At 44.0% G+C, this 17,500-nt stretch overlaps 1 protein-coding gene across 1 annotated transcript in view; it reads right to left on the reverse strand.

Annotated features, from left to right (window-relative positions):
• Positions 1-16,507, reverse strand: part of LOC129816948 (desmin-like) — a 36,319-nt gene extending 19,812 nt beyond the window's left edge. Inside the window, exon 1 of the mRNA XM_055871933.1 lies at positions 15,838-16,507. Within this exon, the coding sequence (XP_055727908.1) occupies positions 15,838-16,406 (569 nt within the window). The 5' untranslated portion in view covers positions 16,407-16,507. The remainder of the gene's footprint in view (positions 1-15,837) is intronic.
• Positions 16,508-17,500: the final 993 nt, after the last annotated feature.

A 17,500-nucleotide genomic window follows, 5' to 3' on the forward strand; every position in this document is an offset into this window, starting at 1 on the left:
GTCAGTACTGTTGATACAGACTCCTATACTGTGTCAGTACTGTTGATACAGACTCCTATACTGTGTCAGTACTGTTGATACAGACTACTATACTGTGTCAGTACTGTTGATACAGACTCCTATACTGTGTCAGTACTGTTGATACAGACTCCTATACTGTGTCAGTACTGTTGATACAGACTCCTATACTGTGTCAGTACTGTTGATACAGACTCCTATACTGTGTCAGTACTGTTGATACAGACTCCTATACTGTGTCAGTACTGTTGATACAGACTCCTATACTGTGTCAGTACTGTTGATACAGACTCCTATACTGTGTCAGTACTGTTGATACAGACTCCTATACTGTGTCAGTACTGTTGATACAGACTCCTATACTGTGTCAGTACTGTTGATACAGACTCTTATACTGTGTCAGTACTGTTGATACAGACTCCTATACTGTGTCAGTACTGTTGATACAGACTACTATACTGTGTCAGTACTGTTGAGGCAGACTCCTATACTGTGTCAGTACTGTTGATACAGACTCCTATACTGTGTCAGTACTGTTGATACAGACTACTATACTGTGTCAGTACTGTTGATACAGACTCCTATACTGTGTCAGTACTGTTGATACAGACTCCTATACTGTGTCAGTACTGTTGATACAGACTACTATACTGTGTCAGTACTGTTGATACAGACTCCTATACTGTGTCAGTACTGTTGATACAGACTACTATACTGTGTCAGTACTGTTGATACAGACTCCTATACTGTGTCAGTACTGTTGAGGCAGACTCCTATACTGTGTCAGTACTGTTGATGCAGACTCCTATACTGTGTCAGTACTGTTGATGCAGACTCCTATACTGTGTCAGTACTGTTGATACAGACTCCTATACTGTGTCAGTACTGTTGATGCAGACTCCTATACTGTGTCAGTACTGTTGATACAGACTCCTATACTGTGTCAGTACTGTTGATACAGACTCCTATACTGTGTCAGTACTGTTGATACAGACTCCTATACTGTGTCAGTACTGTTGATACAGACTCCTATACTGTGTCAGTACTGTTGATACAGACTCCTATACTGTGTCAGTACTGTTGATACAGACTCCTATACTGTGTCAGTACTGTTGATACAGACTCCTATACTGTGTCAGTACTGTTGATACAGACTCCTATACTGTGTCAGTACTGTTGATACAGACTCCTATACTGTGTCAGTACTGTTGATACAGACTCCTATACTGTGTCAGTACTGTTGATACAGACTCCTATACTGTGTCAGTACTGTTGATACAGACTCCTATACTGTGTCAGTACTGTTGATACAGACTCCTATACTGTGTCAGTACTGTTGATACAGACTCCTATACTGTGTCAGTACTGTTGATACAGACTCCTATACTGTGTCAGTACTGTTGATACAGACTACTATACTGTGTCAGTACTGTTGATACAGACTCCTATACTGTGTCAGTACTGTTGATACAGACTCCTATACTGTGTCAGTACTGTTGATACAGACTCCTATACTGTGTCAGTACTGTTGATACAGACTCCTATACTGTGTCAGTACTGTTGATACAGACTCCTATACTGTGTCAGTACTGTTGATACAGACTACTATACTGTGTCAGTACTGTTGATACAGACTCCTATACTGTGTCAGTACTGTTGATACAGACTCCTATACTGTGTCAGTACTGTTGATACAGACTCCTATACTGTGTCAGTACTGTTGATACAGACTCCTATACTGTGTCAGTACTGTTGATACAGACTCCTATACTGTGTCAGTACTGTTGATACAGACTCCTATACTGTGTCAGTACTGTTGATACAGACTCCTATACTGTGTCAGTACTGTTGATACAGACTCCTATACTGTGTCAGTACTGTTGATACAGACTCCTATACTGTGTCAGTACTGTTGATACAGACTCCTATACTGTGTCAGTACTGTTGATACAGACTCCTATACTGTGTCAGTACTGTTGATACAGACTCCTATACTGTGTCAGTACTGTTGATACAGACTCCTATACTGTGTCAGTACTGTTGATACAGACTACTATACTGTGTCAGTACTGTTGATACAGACTCCTATACTGTGTCAGTACTGTTGATACAGACTCCTATACTGTGTCAGTACTGTTGATACAGACTCCTATACTGTGTCAGTACTGTTGATACAGACTCCTATACTGTGTCAGTACTGTTGATACAGACTCCTATACTGTGTCAGTACTGTTGATACAGACTCCTATACTGTGTCAGTACTGTTGATACAGACTCCTATACTGTGTCAGTACTGTTGATACAGACTCCTATACTGTGTCAGTACTGTTGATACAGACTCCTATACTGTGTCAGTACTGTTGATACAGACTCCTATACTGTGTCAGTACTGTTGATACAGACTCCTATACTGTGTCAGTACTGTTGATACAGACTCCTATACTGTGTCAGTACTGTTGATACAGACTCCTATACTGTGTCAGTACTGTTGATACAGACTCCTATACTGTGTCAGTACTGTTGATACAGACTCCTATACTGTGTCAGTACTGTTGATACAGACTCCTATACTGTGTCAGTACTGTTGATACAGACTCCTATACTGTGTCAGTACTGTTGATACAGACTCCTATACTGTGTCAGTACTGTTGATACAGACTCCTATACTGTGTCAGTACTGTTGATACAGACTCCTATACTGTGTCAGTACTGTTGATACAGACTCCTATACTGTGTCAGTACTGTTGATACAGACTACTATACTGTGTCAGTACTGTTGATACAGACTCCTATACTGTGTCAGTACTGTTGATACAGACTACTATACTGTGTCAGTACTGTTGATACAGACTCCTATACTGTGTCAGTACTGTTGATACAGACTACTATACTGTGTCAGTACTGTTGATACAGACTCCTATACTGTGTCAGTACTGTTGATACAGACTCCTATACTGTGTCAGTACTGTTGATACAGACTCCTATACTGTGTCAGTACTGTTGATACAGACTCCTATACTGTGTCAGTACTGTTGATACAGACTCCTATACTGTGTCAGTACTGTTGATACAGACTCCTATACTGTGTCAGTACTGTTGATACAGACTCCTATACTGTGTCAGTACTGTTGATACAGACTCCTATACTGTGTCAGTACTGTTGATACAGACTCCTATACTGTGTCAGTACTGTTGATACAGACTCCTATACTGTGTCAGTACTGTTGATACAGACTCCTATACTGTGTCAGTACTGTTGATACAGACTCCTATACTGTGTCAGTACTGTTGATACAGACTCCTATACTGTGTCAGTACTGTTGATACAGACTCCTATACTGTGTCAGTACTGTTGATACAGACTCCTATACTGTGTCAGTACTGTTGATACAGACTCCTATACTGTGTCAGTACTGTTGATACAGACTACTATACTGTGTCAGTACTGTTGATACAGACTACTATACTGTGTCAGTACTGTTGATACAGACTCCTATACTGTGTCAGTACTGTTGATACAGACTCCTATACTGTGTCAGTACTGTTGATACAGACTCCTATACTGTGTCAGTACTGTTGATACAGACTCCTATACTGTGTCAGTACTGTTGATACAGACTCCTATACTGTGTCAGTACTGTTGATACAGACTACTATACTGTGTCAGTACTGTTGATACAGACTCCTATACTGTGTCAGTACTGTTGATACAGACTCCTATACTGTGTCAGTACTGTTGATACAGACTCCTATACTGTGTCAGTACTGTTGATACAGACTCCTATACTGTGTCAGTACTGTTGATACAGACTCCTATACTGTGTCAGTACTGTTGATACAGACTCCTATACTGTGTCAGTACTGTTGATACAGACTCCTATACTGTGTCAGTACTGTTGATACAGACTCCTATACTGTGTCAGTACTGTTGATACAGACTCCTATACTGTGTCAGTACTGTTGATACAGACTCCTATACTGTGTCAGTACTGTTGATACAGACTCCTATACTGTGTCAGTACTGTTGATACAGACTCCTATACTGTGTCAGTACTGTTGATACAGACTCCTATACTGTGTCAGTACTGTTGATACAGACTCCTATACTGTGTCAGTACTGTTGATACAGACTCCTATACTGTGTCAGTACTGTTGATACAGACTCCTATACTGTGTCAGTACTGTTGATACAGACTCCTATACTGTGTCAGTACTGTTGATACAGACTCCTATACTGTGTCAGTACTGTTGATACAGACTCCTATACTGTGTCAGTACTGTTGATACAGACTCCTATACTGTGTCAGTACTGTTGATACAGACTACTATACTGTGTCAGTACTGTTGATACAGACTCCTATACTGTGTCAGTACTGTTGATACAGACTCCTATACTGTGTCAGTACTGTTGATACAGACTCCTATACTGTGTCAGTACTGTTGATACAGACTCCTATACTGTGTCAGTACTGTTGATACAGACTCCTATACTGTGTCAGTACTGTTGATACAGACTCCTATACTGTGTCAGTACTGTTGATACAGACTACTATACTGTGTCAGTACTGTTGATACAGACTCCTATACTGTGTCAGTACTGTTGATACAGACTCCTATACTGTGTCAGTACTGTTGATACAGACTCCTATACTGTGTCAGTACTGTTGATACAGACTCCTATACTGTGTCAGTACTGTTGATACAGACTCCTATACTGTGTCAGTACTGTTGATACAGACTCCTATACTGTGTCAGTACTGTTGATACAGACTCCTATACTGTGTCAGTACTGTTGATACAGACTCCTATACTGTGTCAGTACTGTTGATACAGACTCCTATACTGTGTCAGTACTGTTGATACAGACTCCTATACTGTGTCAGTACTGTTGATACAGACTCCTATACTGTGTCAGTACTGTTGATACAGACTCCTATACTGTGTCAGTACTGTTGATACAGACTCCTATACTGTGTCAGTACTGTTGATACAGACTCCTATACTGTGTCAGTACTGTTGATACAGACTCCTATACTGTGTCAGTACTGTTGATACAGACTCCTATACTGTGTCAGTACTGTTGATACAGACTCCTATACTGTGTCAGTACTGTTGATACAGACTCCTATACTGTGTCAGTACTGTTGATACAGACTCCTATACTGTGTCAGTACTGTTGATACAGACTCCTATACTGTGTCAGTACTGTTGATACAGACTCCTATACTGTGTCAGTACTGTTGATACAGACTCCTATACTGTGTCAGTACTGTTGATACAGACTCCTATACTGTGTCAGTACTGTTGATACAGACTCCTATACTGTGTCAGTACTGTTGATACAGACTCCTATACTGTGTCAGTACTGTTGATACAGACTCCTATACTGTGTCAGTACTGTTGATACAGACTCCTATACTGTGTCAGTACTGTTGATACAGACTCCTATACTGTGTCAGTACTGTTGATACAGACTCCTATACTGTGTCAGTACTGTTGATACAGACTCCTATACTGTGTCAGTACTGTTGATACAGACTCCTATACTGTGTCAGTACTGTTGATACAGACTCCTATACTGTGTCAGTACTGTTGATACAGACTCCTATACTGTGTCAGTACTGTTGATACAGACTCCTATACTGTGTCAGTACTGTTGATACAGACTCCTATACTGTGTCAGTACTGTTGATACAGACTCCTATACTGTGTCAGTACTGTTGATACAGACTCCTATACTGTGTCAGTACTGTTGATACAGACTCCTATACTGTGTCAGTACTGTTGATACAGACTCCTATACTGTGTCAGTACTGTTGATACAGACTCCTATACTGTGTCAGTACTGTTGATACAGACTCCTATACTGTGTCAGTACTGTTGATACAGACTCCTATACTGTGTCAGTACTGTTGATACAGACTCCTATACTGTGTCAGTACTGTTGATACAGACTCCTATACTGTGTCAGTACTGTTGATACAGACTCCTATACTGTGTCAGTACTGTTGATACAGACTCCTATACTGTGTCAGTACTGTTGATACAGACTCCTATACTGTGTCAGTACTGTTGATACAGACTCCTATACTGTGTCAGTACTGTTGATACAGACTCCTATACTGTGTCAGTACTGTTGATACAGACTCCTATACTGTGTCAGTACTGTTGATACAGACTCCTATACTGTGTCAGTACTGTTGATACAGACTCCTATACTGTGTCAGTACTGTTGATACAGACTCCTATACTGTGTCAGTACTGTTGATACAGACTCCTATACTGTGTCAGTACTGTTGATACAGACTCCTATACTGTGTCAGTACTGTTGATACAGACTCCTATACTGTGTCAGTACTGTTGATACAGACTCCTATACTGTGTCAGTACTGTTGATACAGACTCCTATACTGTGTCAGTACTGTTGATACAGACTCCTATACTGTGTCAGTACTGTTGATACAGACTCCTATACTGTGTCAGTACTGTTGATACAGACTCCTATACTGTGTCAGTACTGTTGATACAGACTCCTATACTGTGTCAGTACTGTTGATACAGACTCCTATACTGTGTCAGTACTGTTGATACAGACTCCTATACTGTGTCAGTACTGTTGATACAGACTCCTATACTGTGTCAGTACTGTTGATACAGACTCCTATACTGTGTCAGTACTGTTGATACAGACTCCTATACTGTGTCAGTACTGTTGATACAGACTCCTATACTGTGTCAGTACTGTTGATACAGACTCCTATACTGTGTCAGTACTGTTGATACAGACTCCTATACTGTGTCAGTACTGTTGATACAGACTCCTATACTGTGTCAGTACTGTTGATACAGACTCCTATACTGTGTCAGTACTGTTGATACAGACTCCTATACTGTGTCAGTACTGTTGATACAGACTCCTATACTGTGTCAGTACTGTTGATACAGACTCCTATACTGTGTCAGTACTGTTGATACAGACTCCTATACTGTGTCAGTACTGTTGATACAGACTCCTATACTGTGTCAGTACTGTTGATACAGACTCCTATACTGTGTCAGTACTGTTGATACAGACTCCTATACTGTGTCAGTACTGTTGATACAGACTCCTATACTGTGTCAGTACTGTTGATACAGACTCCTATACTGTGTCAGTACTGTTGATACAGACTCCTATACTGTGTCAGTACTGTTGATACAGACTCCTATACTGTGTCAGTACTGTTGATACAGACTCCTATACTGTGTCAGTACTGTTGATACAGACTCCTATACTGTGTCAGTACTGTTGATACAGACTCCTATACTGTGTCAGTACTGTTGATACAGACTCCTATACTGTGTCAGTACTGTTGATACAGACTCCTATACTGTGTCAGTACTGTTGATACAGACTCCTATACTGTGTCAGTACTGTTGATACAGACTCCTATACTGTGTCAGTACTGTTGATACAGACTCCTATACTGTGTCAGTACTGTTGATACAGACTCCTATACTGTGTCAGTACTGTTGATACAGACTCCTATACTGTGTCAGTACTGTTGATACAGACTCCTATACTGTGTCAGTACTGTTGATACAGACTCCTATACTGTGTCAGTACTGTTGATACAGACTCCTATACTGTGTCAGTACTGTTGATACAGACTCCTATACTGTGTCAGTACTGTTGATACAGACTCCTATACTGTGTCAGTACTGTTGATACAGACTCCTATACTGTGTCAGTACTGTTGATACAGACTCCTATACTGTGTCAGTACTGTTGATACAGACTCCTATACTGTGTCAGTACTGTTGATACAGACTCCTATACTGTGTCAGTACTGTTGATACAGACTCCTATACTGTGTCAGTACTGTTGATACAGACTCCTATACTGTGTCAGTACTGTTGATACAGACTCCTATACTGTGTCAGTACTGTTGATACAGACTCCTATACTGTGTCAGTACTGTTGATACAGACTCCTATACTGTGTCAGTACTGTTGATACAGACTCCTATACTGTGTCAGTACTGTTGATACAGACTCCTATACTGTGTCAGTACTGTTGATACAGACTCCTATACTGTGTCAGTACTGTTGATACAGACTCCTATACTGTGTCAGTACTGTTGATACAGACTCCTATACTGTGTCAGTACTGTTGATACAGACTCCTATACTGTGTCAGTACTGTTGATACAGACTCCTATACTGTGTCAGTACTGTTGATACAGACTCCTATACTGTGTCAGTACTGTTGATACAGACTCCTATACTGTGTCAGTACTGTTGATACAGACTCCTATACTGTGTCAGTACTGTTGATACAGACTCCTATACTGTGTCAGTACTGTTGATACAGACTCCTATACTGTGTCAGTACTGTTGATACAGACTCCTATACTGTGTCAGTACTGTTGATACAGACTCCTATACTGTGTCAGTACTGTTGATACAGACTACTATACTGTGTCAGTACTGTTGATACAGACTCCTATACTGTGTCAGTACTGTTGATACAGACTCCTATACTGTGTCAGGACTGTTGATACAGACTCCTATACTGTGTCAGTACTGTTGATACAGACTCCTATACTGTGTCAGTACTGTTGATACAGACTCCTATACTGTGTCAGGACTGTTGATACAGACTCCTATACTGTGTCAGTACTGTTGATACAGACTCCTATACTGTGTCAGTACTGTTGATACAGACTCCTATACTGTGTCAGTACTGTTGATACAGACTCCTATACTGTGTCAGTACTGTTGATACAGACTCCTATACTGTGTCAGTACTGTTGATACAGACTACTATACTGTGTCAGTACTGTTGATACAGACTCCTATACTGTGTCAGTACTGTTGATACAGACTCCTATACTGTGTCAGTACTGTTGATACAGACTCCTATACTGTGTCAGTACTGTTGATACAGACTCCTATACTGTGTCAGTACTGTTGATACAGACTCCTATACTGTGTCAGTACTGTTGATACAGACTCCTATACTGTGTCAGTACTGTTGATACAGACTCCTATACTGTGTCAGTACTGTTGATACAGACTCCTATACTGTGTCAGTACTGTTGATACAGACTACTATACTGTGTCAGTACTGTTGATACAGACTACTATACTGTGTCAGTACTGTTGATACAGACTACTATACTGTGTCAGTACTGTTGATACAGACTCCTATACTGTGTCAGTACTGTTGATACAGACTACTATACTGTGTCAGTACTGTTGATATAGACTACTATACTGTGTCAGTACTGTTGATACAGACTCCTATACTGTGTCAGTACTGTTGATACAGACTCCTATACTGTGTCAGTACTGTTGATACAGACTCCTATACTGTGTCAGTACTGTTGATACAGACTCCTATACTGTGTCAGTACTGTTGATGCAGACTCCTATACTGTGTCAGTACTGTTGATACAGACTCCTATACTGTGTCAGTACTGTTGATACAGACTCCTATACTGTGTCAGTACTGTTGATACAGACTCCTATACTGTGTCAGTACTGTTGATGCAGACTCCTATACTGTGTCAGTACTGTTGATACAGACTCCTATACTGTGTCAGTACTGTTGATACAGACTCCTATACTGTGTCAGTACTGTTGATGCAGACTCCTATACTGTGTCAGTACTGTTGATACAGACTCCTATACTGTGTCAGTACTGTTGATACAGACTCCTATACTGTGTCAGTACTGTTGATACAGACACTGCCACAGTGTCAGTACTGTTGATACAGACACTCTGGATCAAAGTGTCTGATAAATGGCAGTTATTCTTATTATATTATCTAGTGTGGCGTGCAGTATCTAATGGTTGGCGTGCAGTATATAATGGTTGGCGTGCAGTATATAATGGTTGGCGTGCAGTATATAATGGTCGGCATGCAGTATATAATGGTCGGCGTGCAGTATATAATGGTTGGCGTGCAGTATATAATGGTTGGCGTGCAGTATATAATGGTTGGCGTGCAGTATATAATGGTTGGCGTGCAGTATATAATGGTTGGCGTGCAGTTTATAATGGTTGGCGTGCAGTATATAATGGTTGGCGTGCAGTATATAATGGTTGGCGTGCAGTATATAATGGTTGGCGTGCAGTATATAATGGTTGGCGTGCAGTATATAATGGTTAGCGTGCAGTATATAATGGTTGGCAGGCCAGGCATGTCAGGACTCTGCATTTAGATCACAGAGGAGGCGAAGGATGGCCACCACGCTGTCTATGTGTCTCATGTTGCTGCCTGCGATAAACACCTTTACAGAGCAGACAGACTGAGGGGAGCAGACAGACTGAGGGGAGCAGACAGACTGAGGGGAGCAGACAGACAGAGGGGAGCAGACAGTCTGAAGGGAGCAGACAGACAGAGGGGAGCAGACAGAGGGGATCATGTAGAGCAGACAGACAGAGGGGAGCAGACAGACAGAGGGGATCATGTAGAGCAGACAGACTGAGGGGAGCAGACCGACAGAGGGGAGCAGACAGACAGAGGGGAGCAGACAGACTGAGGGGAGCAGACAGAACTGAAGGGAGCATGTAGAGCAGACAGACTGAGGGGAGCAGACAGACTGAGGGGAGCAGACAGACAGAGGGGAGCAGACAGACAGAGGGGAGCAGACAGACAGAGGGGAGCAGACAGACAGAGGGGAGCAGACATACTGAGGGGAGCAGACAGACAGAGGGGAGCAGACAGAGGGGATCATGTAGAGCAGACAGACAGAGGGGAGCAGACAGACAGAGGGGATCATGTAGAACAGACAGACAGAGGGGAGCAGACAGACAGAGGGGAGCATGTAGAGCAGACAGACAGAGGAGAGCAGACAGACAGAGGGGATCATGTAGAGCAGACAGACAGAGGGGAGCAGACAGACAGAGGGGATCATGTAGAGCAGACAGACAGAGGGGAGCAGACAGACAGAGGGGATCATGTAGAGCAGACAGACTGAGGGGAGCAGACAGACAGAGGGGAGCAGACAGACTGAAGGGAGCATGTAGAGCAGACAGACTGAAGGGAGCATGTAGAGCAGACAGACTGAGGGTAGCAGACAGACTGAGGGGAGCAGACAGACTGAGGGGAGCAGACAGACTGAGGGGAGCAGACAGACTGAGGGGAGCAGACAGACTGAGGGGAGCAGACAGACTGAGGGGAGCAGACAGACTGAGGGGAGCAGACAGACTGAGGGGAGCAGACAGACTGAAGGGAGCATGTAGAGCAGACAGACTGAAGGGAGCATGTAGAGCAGACAGACTGAGGGTAGCAGACAGACTGAGGGGAGCAGACAGACTGAGGGGAGCAGACAGACTGAGGGGAGCAGACAGACTGAGGGGAGCAGACAGACTGAAGGGAGCATGTAGAGCAGACATACTGAAGGGAGCATGTAGAGCAGACAGACTGAGGGGAGCAGACAGACAGAGGGGAGTATGTAGAGCAGACAGACAGAGGGGAGCATGTAGAGCAGACAGACTGAGGGGAGCAGACAGACAGAGGGGAGCATGTAGAGCAGACAGACAGAGGGGAGCATGTAGAGCAGACAGACAGAGGGGAGCATGTAGAGCAGACAGACAGAGGGGAGCATGTAGAGCAGACAGACAGAGGGGAGCATGTAGAGCAGACAGAGGGGATTAGACAGAAGCTGGAGACTGTGTTCTACTACAGAGCAGGACATGTATGTATGTGTATCAGAGTAGGAGTGTCTGATCTAGGATCAGGTCCCTCCTGTCCGTATCATCTGATTCATTATGATCTAGAATCAGGTCCCTCCTGCCCGTATCATCTGATTCATTATGATCTAGGTTCAGGTCCCTCCTGCCCGTATCATCTGATTTATTATGATCTAGGATCAGGTCCCTCCTGTCCGTATCATCTGATTCATTATGATCTAGGATCAGGTCCCTCCTGCCCGTATCATCTGATTCATTATGATCTAGGATCAGGTCCCTCCTGTCCATATCATCTGATTCATTATGATCTAGGATCAGGTCCCTCCTGTCCACATCATCTGATTCATTATGATCTAGGATCAGGTCCCTCCTGCCCGTATCATCTGATTCATTATGATCTAGGATCAGATCCCTCCTGTCCGTATCATCTGATTCATTATGATCTAGGATCAGGTCCCTCCTGCCCGTATCATCTGATTCATTATGATCTAGGATCGTGTCCCTCCTGTCCGTATCATCTGATTCATTATGATCTAGGATCAGATCCCTCCTGTCCGTATCATCTGATTCATTATGATCTAGGATCAGGTCCCTCCTGCCCGTATCATCTGATTCATTATGATCTAGGATCAGGTCCCTCCTGTCCGTATCATCTGATTCATTATGATCTAGGATCAGGTCCCTCCTGCCCGTATCACCTGATTCATTATGATCTAGGATCAGATCCCTCCTGTCCGTATCATCTGATTCATTATGATCTAGGATCAGGTCCCTCCTGTCCACATCATCTGATTCATTATGATCTAAAAGGCTAAACTAATCCTAGATCAGCTCTCCTACTCTGAAACACTCTGAATCCCAACCCTGAGTTGATCTGAGGTCAGTATGACACAGCAGCTGTGTTGTTCCACCCCGAGAACCTTCTCAAACGTTCACCCCAGAACCTTCTCAAACGTTCACCCCTTTCCACCTCCACTTTCAACACTAGTTTGACTCTCCCTCATTCCTCTGTCTACACTGCACCCAAACCCCTTCCCTCGCCTTGAAGGAGCTGGACAGCGTCAGCTGTTAACAGTGGAGAGCCTTGAAGGAGCTGGACAGCGTCAGCTGTTAACAGTGGAGAGCCTTGAAGGAGCTGGACAGCGTCAGCTGTTAACAGTGGAGAGCCTTGAAGGAGCTGGACAGCGTCAGCTGTTAACAGTGGAGAGCCTTGAAGGAGCTAGACAACGTCAGCTGTTAACCTTGGAGAGCCTTGAAGGAGCTGGACAGCGTTAGCTGTTAACAGTGGAGAGCCTTGAAGGAGCTAGACAGCGTCAGCTGTTAACAGTGGAGAGCCTTGAAGGAGCTGGACAGCGTCAGCTGTTAACAGTGGAGAGCCTTGAAGGAGCTAGACAACGTCAGCTGTTAACAGTGGAGAGCCTTGAAGGAGCTGGACAACGTCAGCTGTTAACAGTGGAGAGCCTTGAAGGAGCTGGACAACGTCAGCTGGTTAACAGTGGAGAGCTTTGAAGGAGCTAGACAACGTCAGCTGTTAACAGTGGAGAGCCTTGAAGGAGCTGGACAACGTCAGCTGTTAACAGTGGAGAGCCTTGAAGGAGCTGGACAGCGTTAGCTGTTAACAGTGGAGAGCCTTGAAGGAGCTAGACAACGTCAGCTGTTAACAGTGGAGAGCCTTGAAGGAGCTGGACAACGTCAGCTGTTAACAGTGGAGAGCCTTGAAGGAGCTGGACAACGTCAGCTGGTTAACAGTGGAGAGCTTTGAAGGAGCTAGACAACGTCAGCTGTTAACAGTGGAGAGCCTTGAAGGAGCTGGACAACGTCAGCTGTTAACAGTGGAGAGCCTTGAAGGAGCTAGACAACGTCAGCTGTTAACCTTGGAGAGCCTTGAAGGAGCTAGACAACGTCAGCTGGTTAACAGTGGAGAGCCTTGAAGGAGCTAGACAACGTCAGCTGGTTAACAGTGGAGAGCCTTGAAGGAGCTAGACAACGTCAGCTGGTTAACAGTGGAGAGCCTTGAAGGAGCTAAACAACGTCAGCTGTTAACAGTGGAGAGCCTTGAAGGAGCTAGACAACGTCAGCTGGTTAACAGTGGAGAGCCTTGAAGGAGCTAGACAACGTCAGCTGGTTAACAGTGGAGAGCCTTGAAGGAGCTAGACAACGTCAGCTGGTTAACAGTGGAGAGACTTGAAGGAGCTAGACAACGTCAGCTGGTTAACAGTGGAGAGAAAATCCCATAAAGAAGAAAAAAAAACAGAGACGATTTCACACCGTTGATCCTTTTACCTCGAAATAGAAACGTCTATTAACAACACTACAACAAAACCAAGCCACCACTAAATGTTCTTCTTATTTCTATTTCTCCTGTGTTTTTTGTTCTACTTTATTTATTTCTACTTACTATTGATATTGATTGGGAAAGAGCAAGAAAATACATTTTCACTGTAGCAGCGCACGTGACAATAAAACAACGTGAAACATGAAACACTGTTGAATGCTTCCACATGTTATGTCCATAGACTCTCATGAGGCCTTGCACGCCACAGAGTCAGACACAGCATCCAATAGGCCTGCTGATATCGGGCTATATTTAGGAGAAGTACAGTGGGCACTCAGGGGTAAATAGGGATGGATAAGAATAGTGGTCTAATATGGGAATGGTATTCTGAGACTGCTGATTCTTGAGGGTTCTGAGCAACTGGTGGACAAAGACGAGCTGTTTGCGTGTCTGTCTGTCTGTCTGTCTGTCTGTCTGTCTGTCTGTCTGTCTGCATGACTCTGTCTGTCTGAATCTCTGTCTGTCTGTCTGTCTGTCTGTCTGTCTGTCTGTCTGTCTGTCTGTCTGCATGACTCTGTCTGTCTGAATCTCTGTCTGTCTGTCTGTCTGTCTGTCTGTCTGTCTGTCTGTCTGTCTGCATGTCTGTCTGCATGTCTGTCTGCATGTCTGTCTGCATGTCTATGTGTCTCAGTCTGTCTGTCTGTCTGCGTGTTTCTGTCTGTCTGTCTGTCTGTCTGTCTGTCTGCCTGCCTGCCTGCCTGCCTGTCTGTCTGTCTGTCTGTCTGTCTGTCTGTCTACTATGGGTCCACTTTGAGACAGACGGGTAATGTCTGCATTCAGCTCTCATTCTTTCTGCCCTTCACAATAATGGTAATCCTCCTTGCTTTCCCTTCATTTTGACCGTTGGCACATATTCATATTTATAATCTCATCGCTTTCTCTCTGTCTTCTGACATCCTCTTTCTCAATCTCTTCTAAATTCATTCTCAAGAATTTTCTCTTGTGGGTAAATTAGAAAAGTATATATATATATATATATATATATATATATATATATATATATATATATATATATATATATATATATATATATATATATATATATATATATACAGTATATAGCTTCAGCAAAGCAGGAGAGAACTTCCAAGTATTTTGTTGGTTAATTTCAATGTCAACTGACACCGTCACTGACATGACATGGCTGTCGTATTCCTATTCTAAGATGGAGGATAAACCAAATCACTGCTGGGACTCTCCCCAATACAGCAGGAACGAAAACATGACACGTAATTCAGATCATGTCACCATTCGGTCTTTTTTACATTCTAAGGAGTGTCTTTCACTCAGCACAACGGATAACACCTGTTCCACTGTGGATTGATCTCCGGGAGTTCCAGACTGAAAATGTACACTTATTGGAACGTCAAGATATCGATATATATTGGGGCCCGTAATCAAACGGCTCAAACTTCTCAAGCGAATATGCTTAAATGTAGAACACACTACAGTAGTAATAAGTAACAGGTCATTTCAGAGATTCTCTCTTTGTTTTTGTTTTTAACTAACTTCTACGTCATGCAGTTTGAAATAAATCCACTTCCGTTGATCTTGAATATGATAACGTCCTCTCTTCTGTTTTTACTAACTTGTCTTTTCTCTCATGCCATTTCATTTCCTAAATCAAGAGCGTATTAGCCAGTGATTTTACTAACGTCTCTCTCATTGAACAATGCGTTGTTTTGGAAGAGCTTGCAGGGATAGCATTTCATTGTACTGTTGACACCTGCTGTATCCTGTAACACGTGACAAAAAAACTTTGATTTGATTTGCTGTCTGTTTTTGACCCCTGACCTCTCACCTGAGTTTGAGTTTCAGCAGGTCGTCAGCCAGGTTGTCTCTCTCCACTTCCATGCGGGCTCTGTCATTGGACATGCTGTCCACCTGACGCCTCAGCTCTCTCATCTCCTCTTCGTACATCTCGGCCACGCGGGTCGGCTCGTGACCCCTCATCCTCTCGATCTCCACCACCAGAGTAGCGTTCTGCTGCTCCAGGAAACGGACCTTCTCGATGTAGCTGGCGAACCGGTCGTTCAGGTGTTGCAGCTCTGCCTTCTCATTGGTTCTGGTGTCCAGGAAGTCACGGTTAGTGGCGTCGGCCAGGTTGAAGTCCAGCTTCTCGCCCATCCCGGCGTACGAGCGCATCGCGCCCCCGGAGGAGGAACGAATGCTGCCGGAGGAGTAACTGGGGCGGGCTGAGGTCTTGGTCATCTCGTACACTCTGGAGGACATGTGGCCCGCGCCGGAGGAGCCGCGTCCGCCGTGGGAGAACATGGAGGACATGCCTGGGCTGGATCCAACACCGGAGCCGAAGGTCCGGCGGTAGGAAGAGGCTGACTGGGCGGATTGGGAGGAGAAGGACTTGCTCATGGTGGACGTTGTCCGAGGGTCTGGCTGGAGGAACTTGGTTGCTGTTGGAGGTAGATGTCTGAATGAGGGGCTGGAGGACAGGAGAACTGCTATTTGTAGACATACAACGCCCACTCCATATCTCCAAGCCCCCTGCCTCCAACTCCCTCAATCACACCACTCTCTCTCTCTCTCTCTCTCTCTCTCTCTGTCTCTCTCTCTCTCTTCTCATGTCTCTCTCTTCTCATGTCTCTCTCTTCTCATGTCTCTCTCTCTCTCTCTCTCTCTCTCTCTCTCTCTCTCTCTGTCTCTCTGTCTCTCTCGCTCTCTCTCTCTCGCTCTCTCTCTCTCGCTCTCTCTCTCTCTCTCGCGCTCTCGCTCTCTCTCTCTCTCTCTCTCTCTCTGTCTCTGTCTCTCTGTCTCTCTGTCTCTCTGTCTCTCTGTCTCTCTGTCTCTCTCTCTCTCTCTCTCTCTCTGTCTCTCTGTCTCTCTGTCTCTCTGTCTCTCTGTCTCTCTGTCTCTCTGTCTCTCTCTCTCTCTCTCTCTCTCTCTCATCTCTCTCTCATTTCTATTCCCACTCTTTGATTCAGCTGTCATAGGCTCTGGTTTCCAGTAGCAGTGTGGAGGCTAGCCAGTGTGGGGGTGTAGGAAGTGGGTGTGGGTGTGGGGGTGTAGTAGTTGTTGGAAGTGGGTGTGTAGGAGTTTTTGGAAAGTGGGTGTGTGTGGGGGTGTTAGTCTCATGGCCTTCTTCAAAACATGAGATTACGGTTATTAGTTTCCGTACACATCTCTTATCAGAGGGACAGAAACTAGTCGACCACGTATGTATTCTTACATTGTCAAACTATGCTGCTGTGTTAAAGGATTGTAGTCTTTTTTGACTGTTGGAAACTCTTCAGAACCCATCAAACTACTGTGTTTAGCTCCCAGATCACTGCCCTTTTTGTCCTCAGTTTTTATCCATAATATTGGGTGAAACGAAAACAGTTCATACCCGAAATAGCTGGACGCAGCAGAACAATGCACTAGCTGTGATGTAAAACCTGATAGCAATATTTATGAGACTAGCCTAGCCATTTATTGGTGAATTTTATTAATCATGCATCGCCTGGCTG

Source organism: Salvelinus fontinalis, chromosome 19 (genome assembly GCF_029448725.1).
Source record: "Salvelinus fontinalis isolate EN_2023a chromosome 19, ASM2944872v1, whole genome shotgun sequence".
Lineage (NCBI taxonomy): Eukaryota > Metazoa > Chordata > Actinopteri > Salmoniformes > Salmonidae > Salvelinus > Salvelinus fontinalis.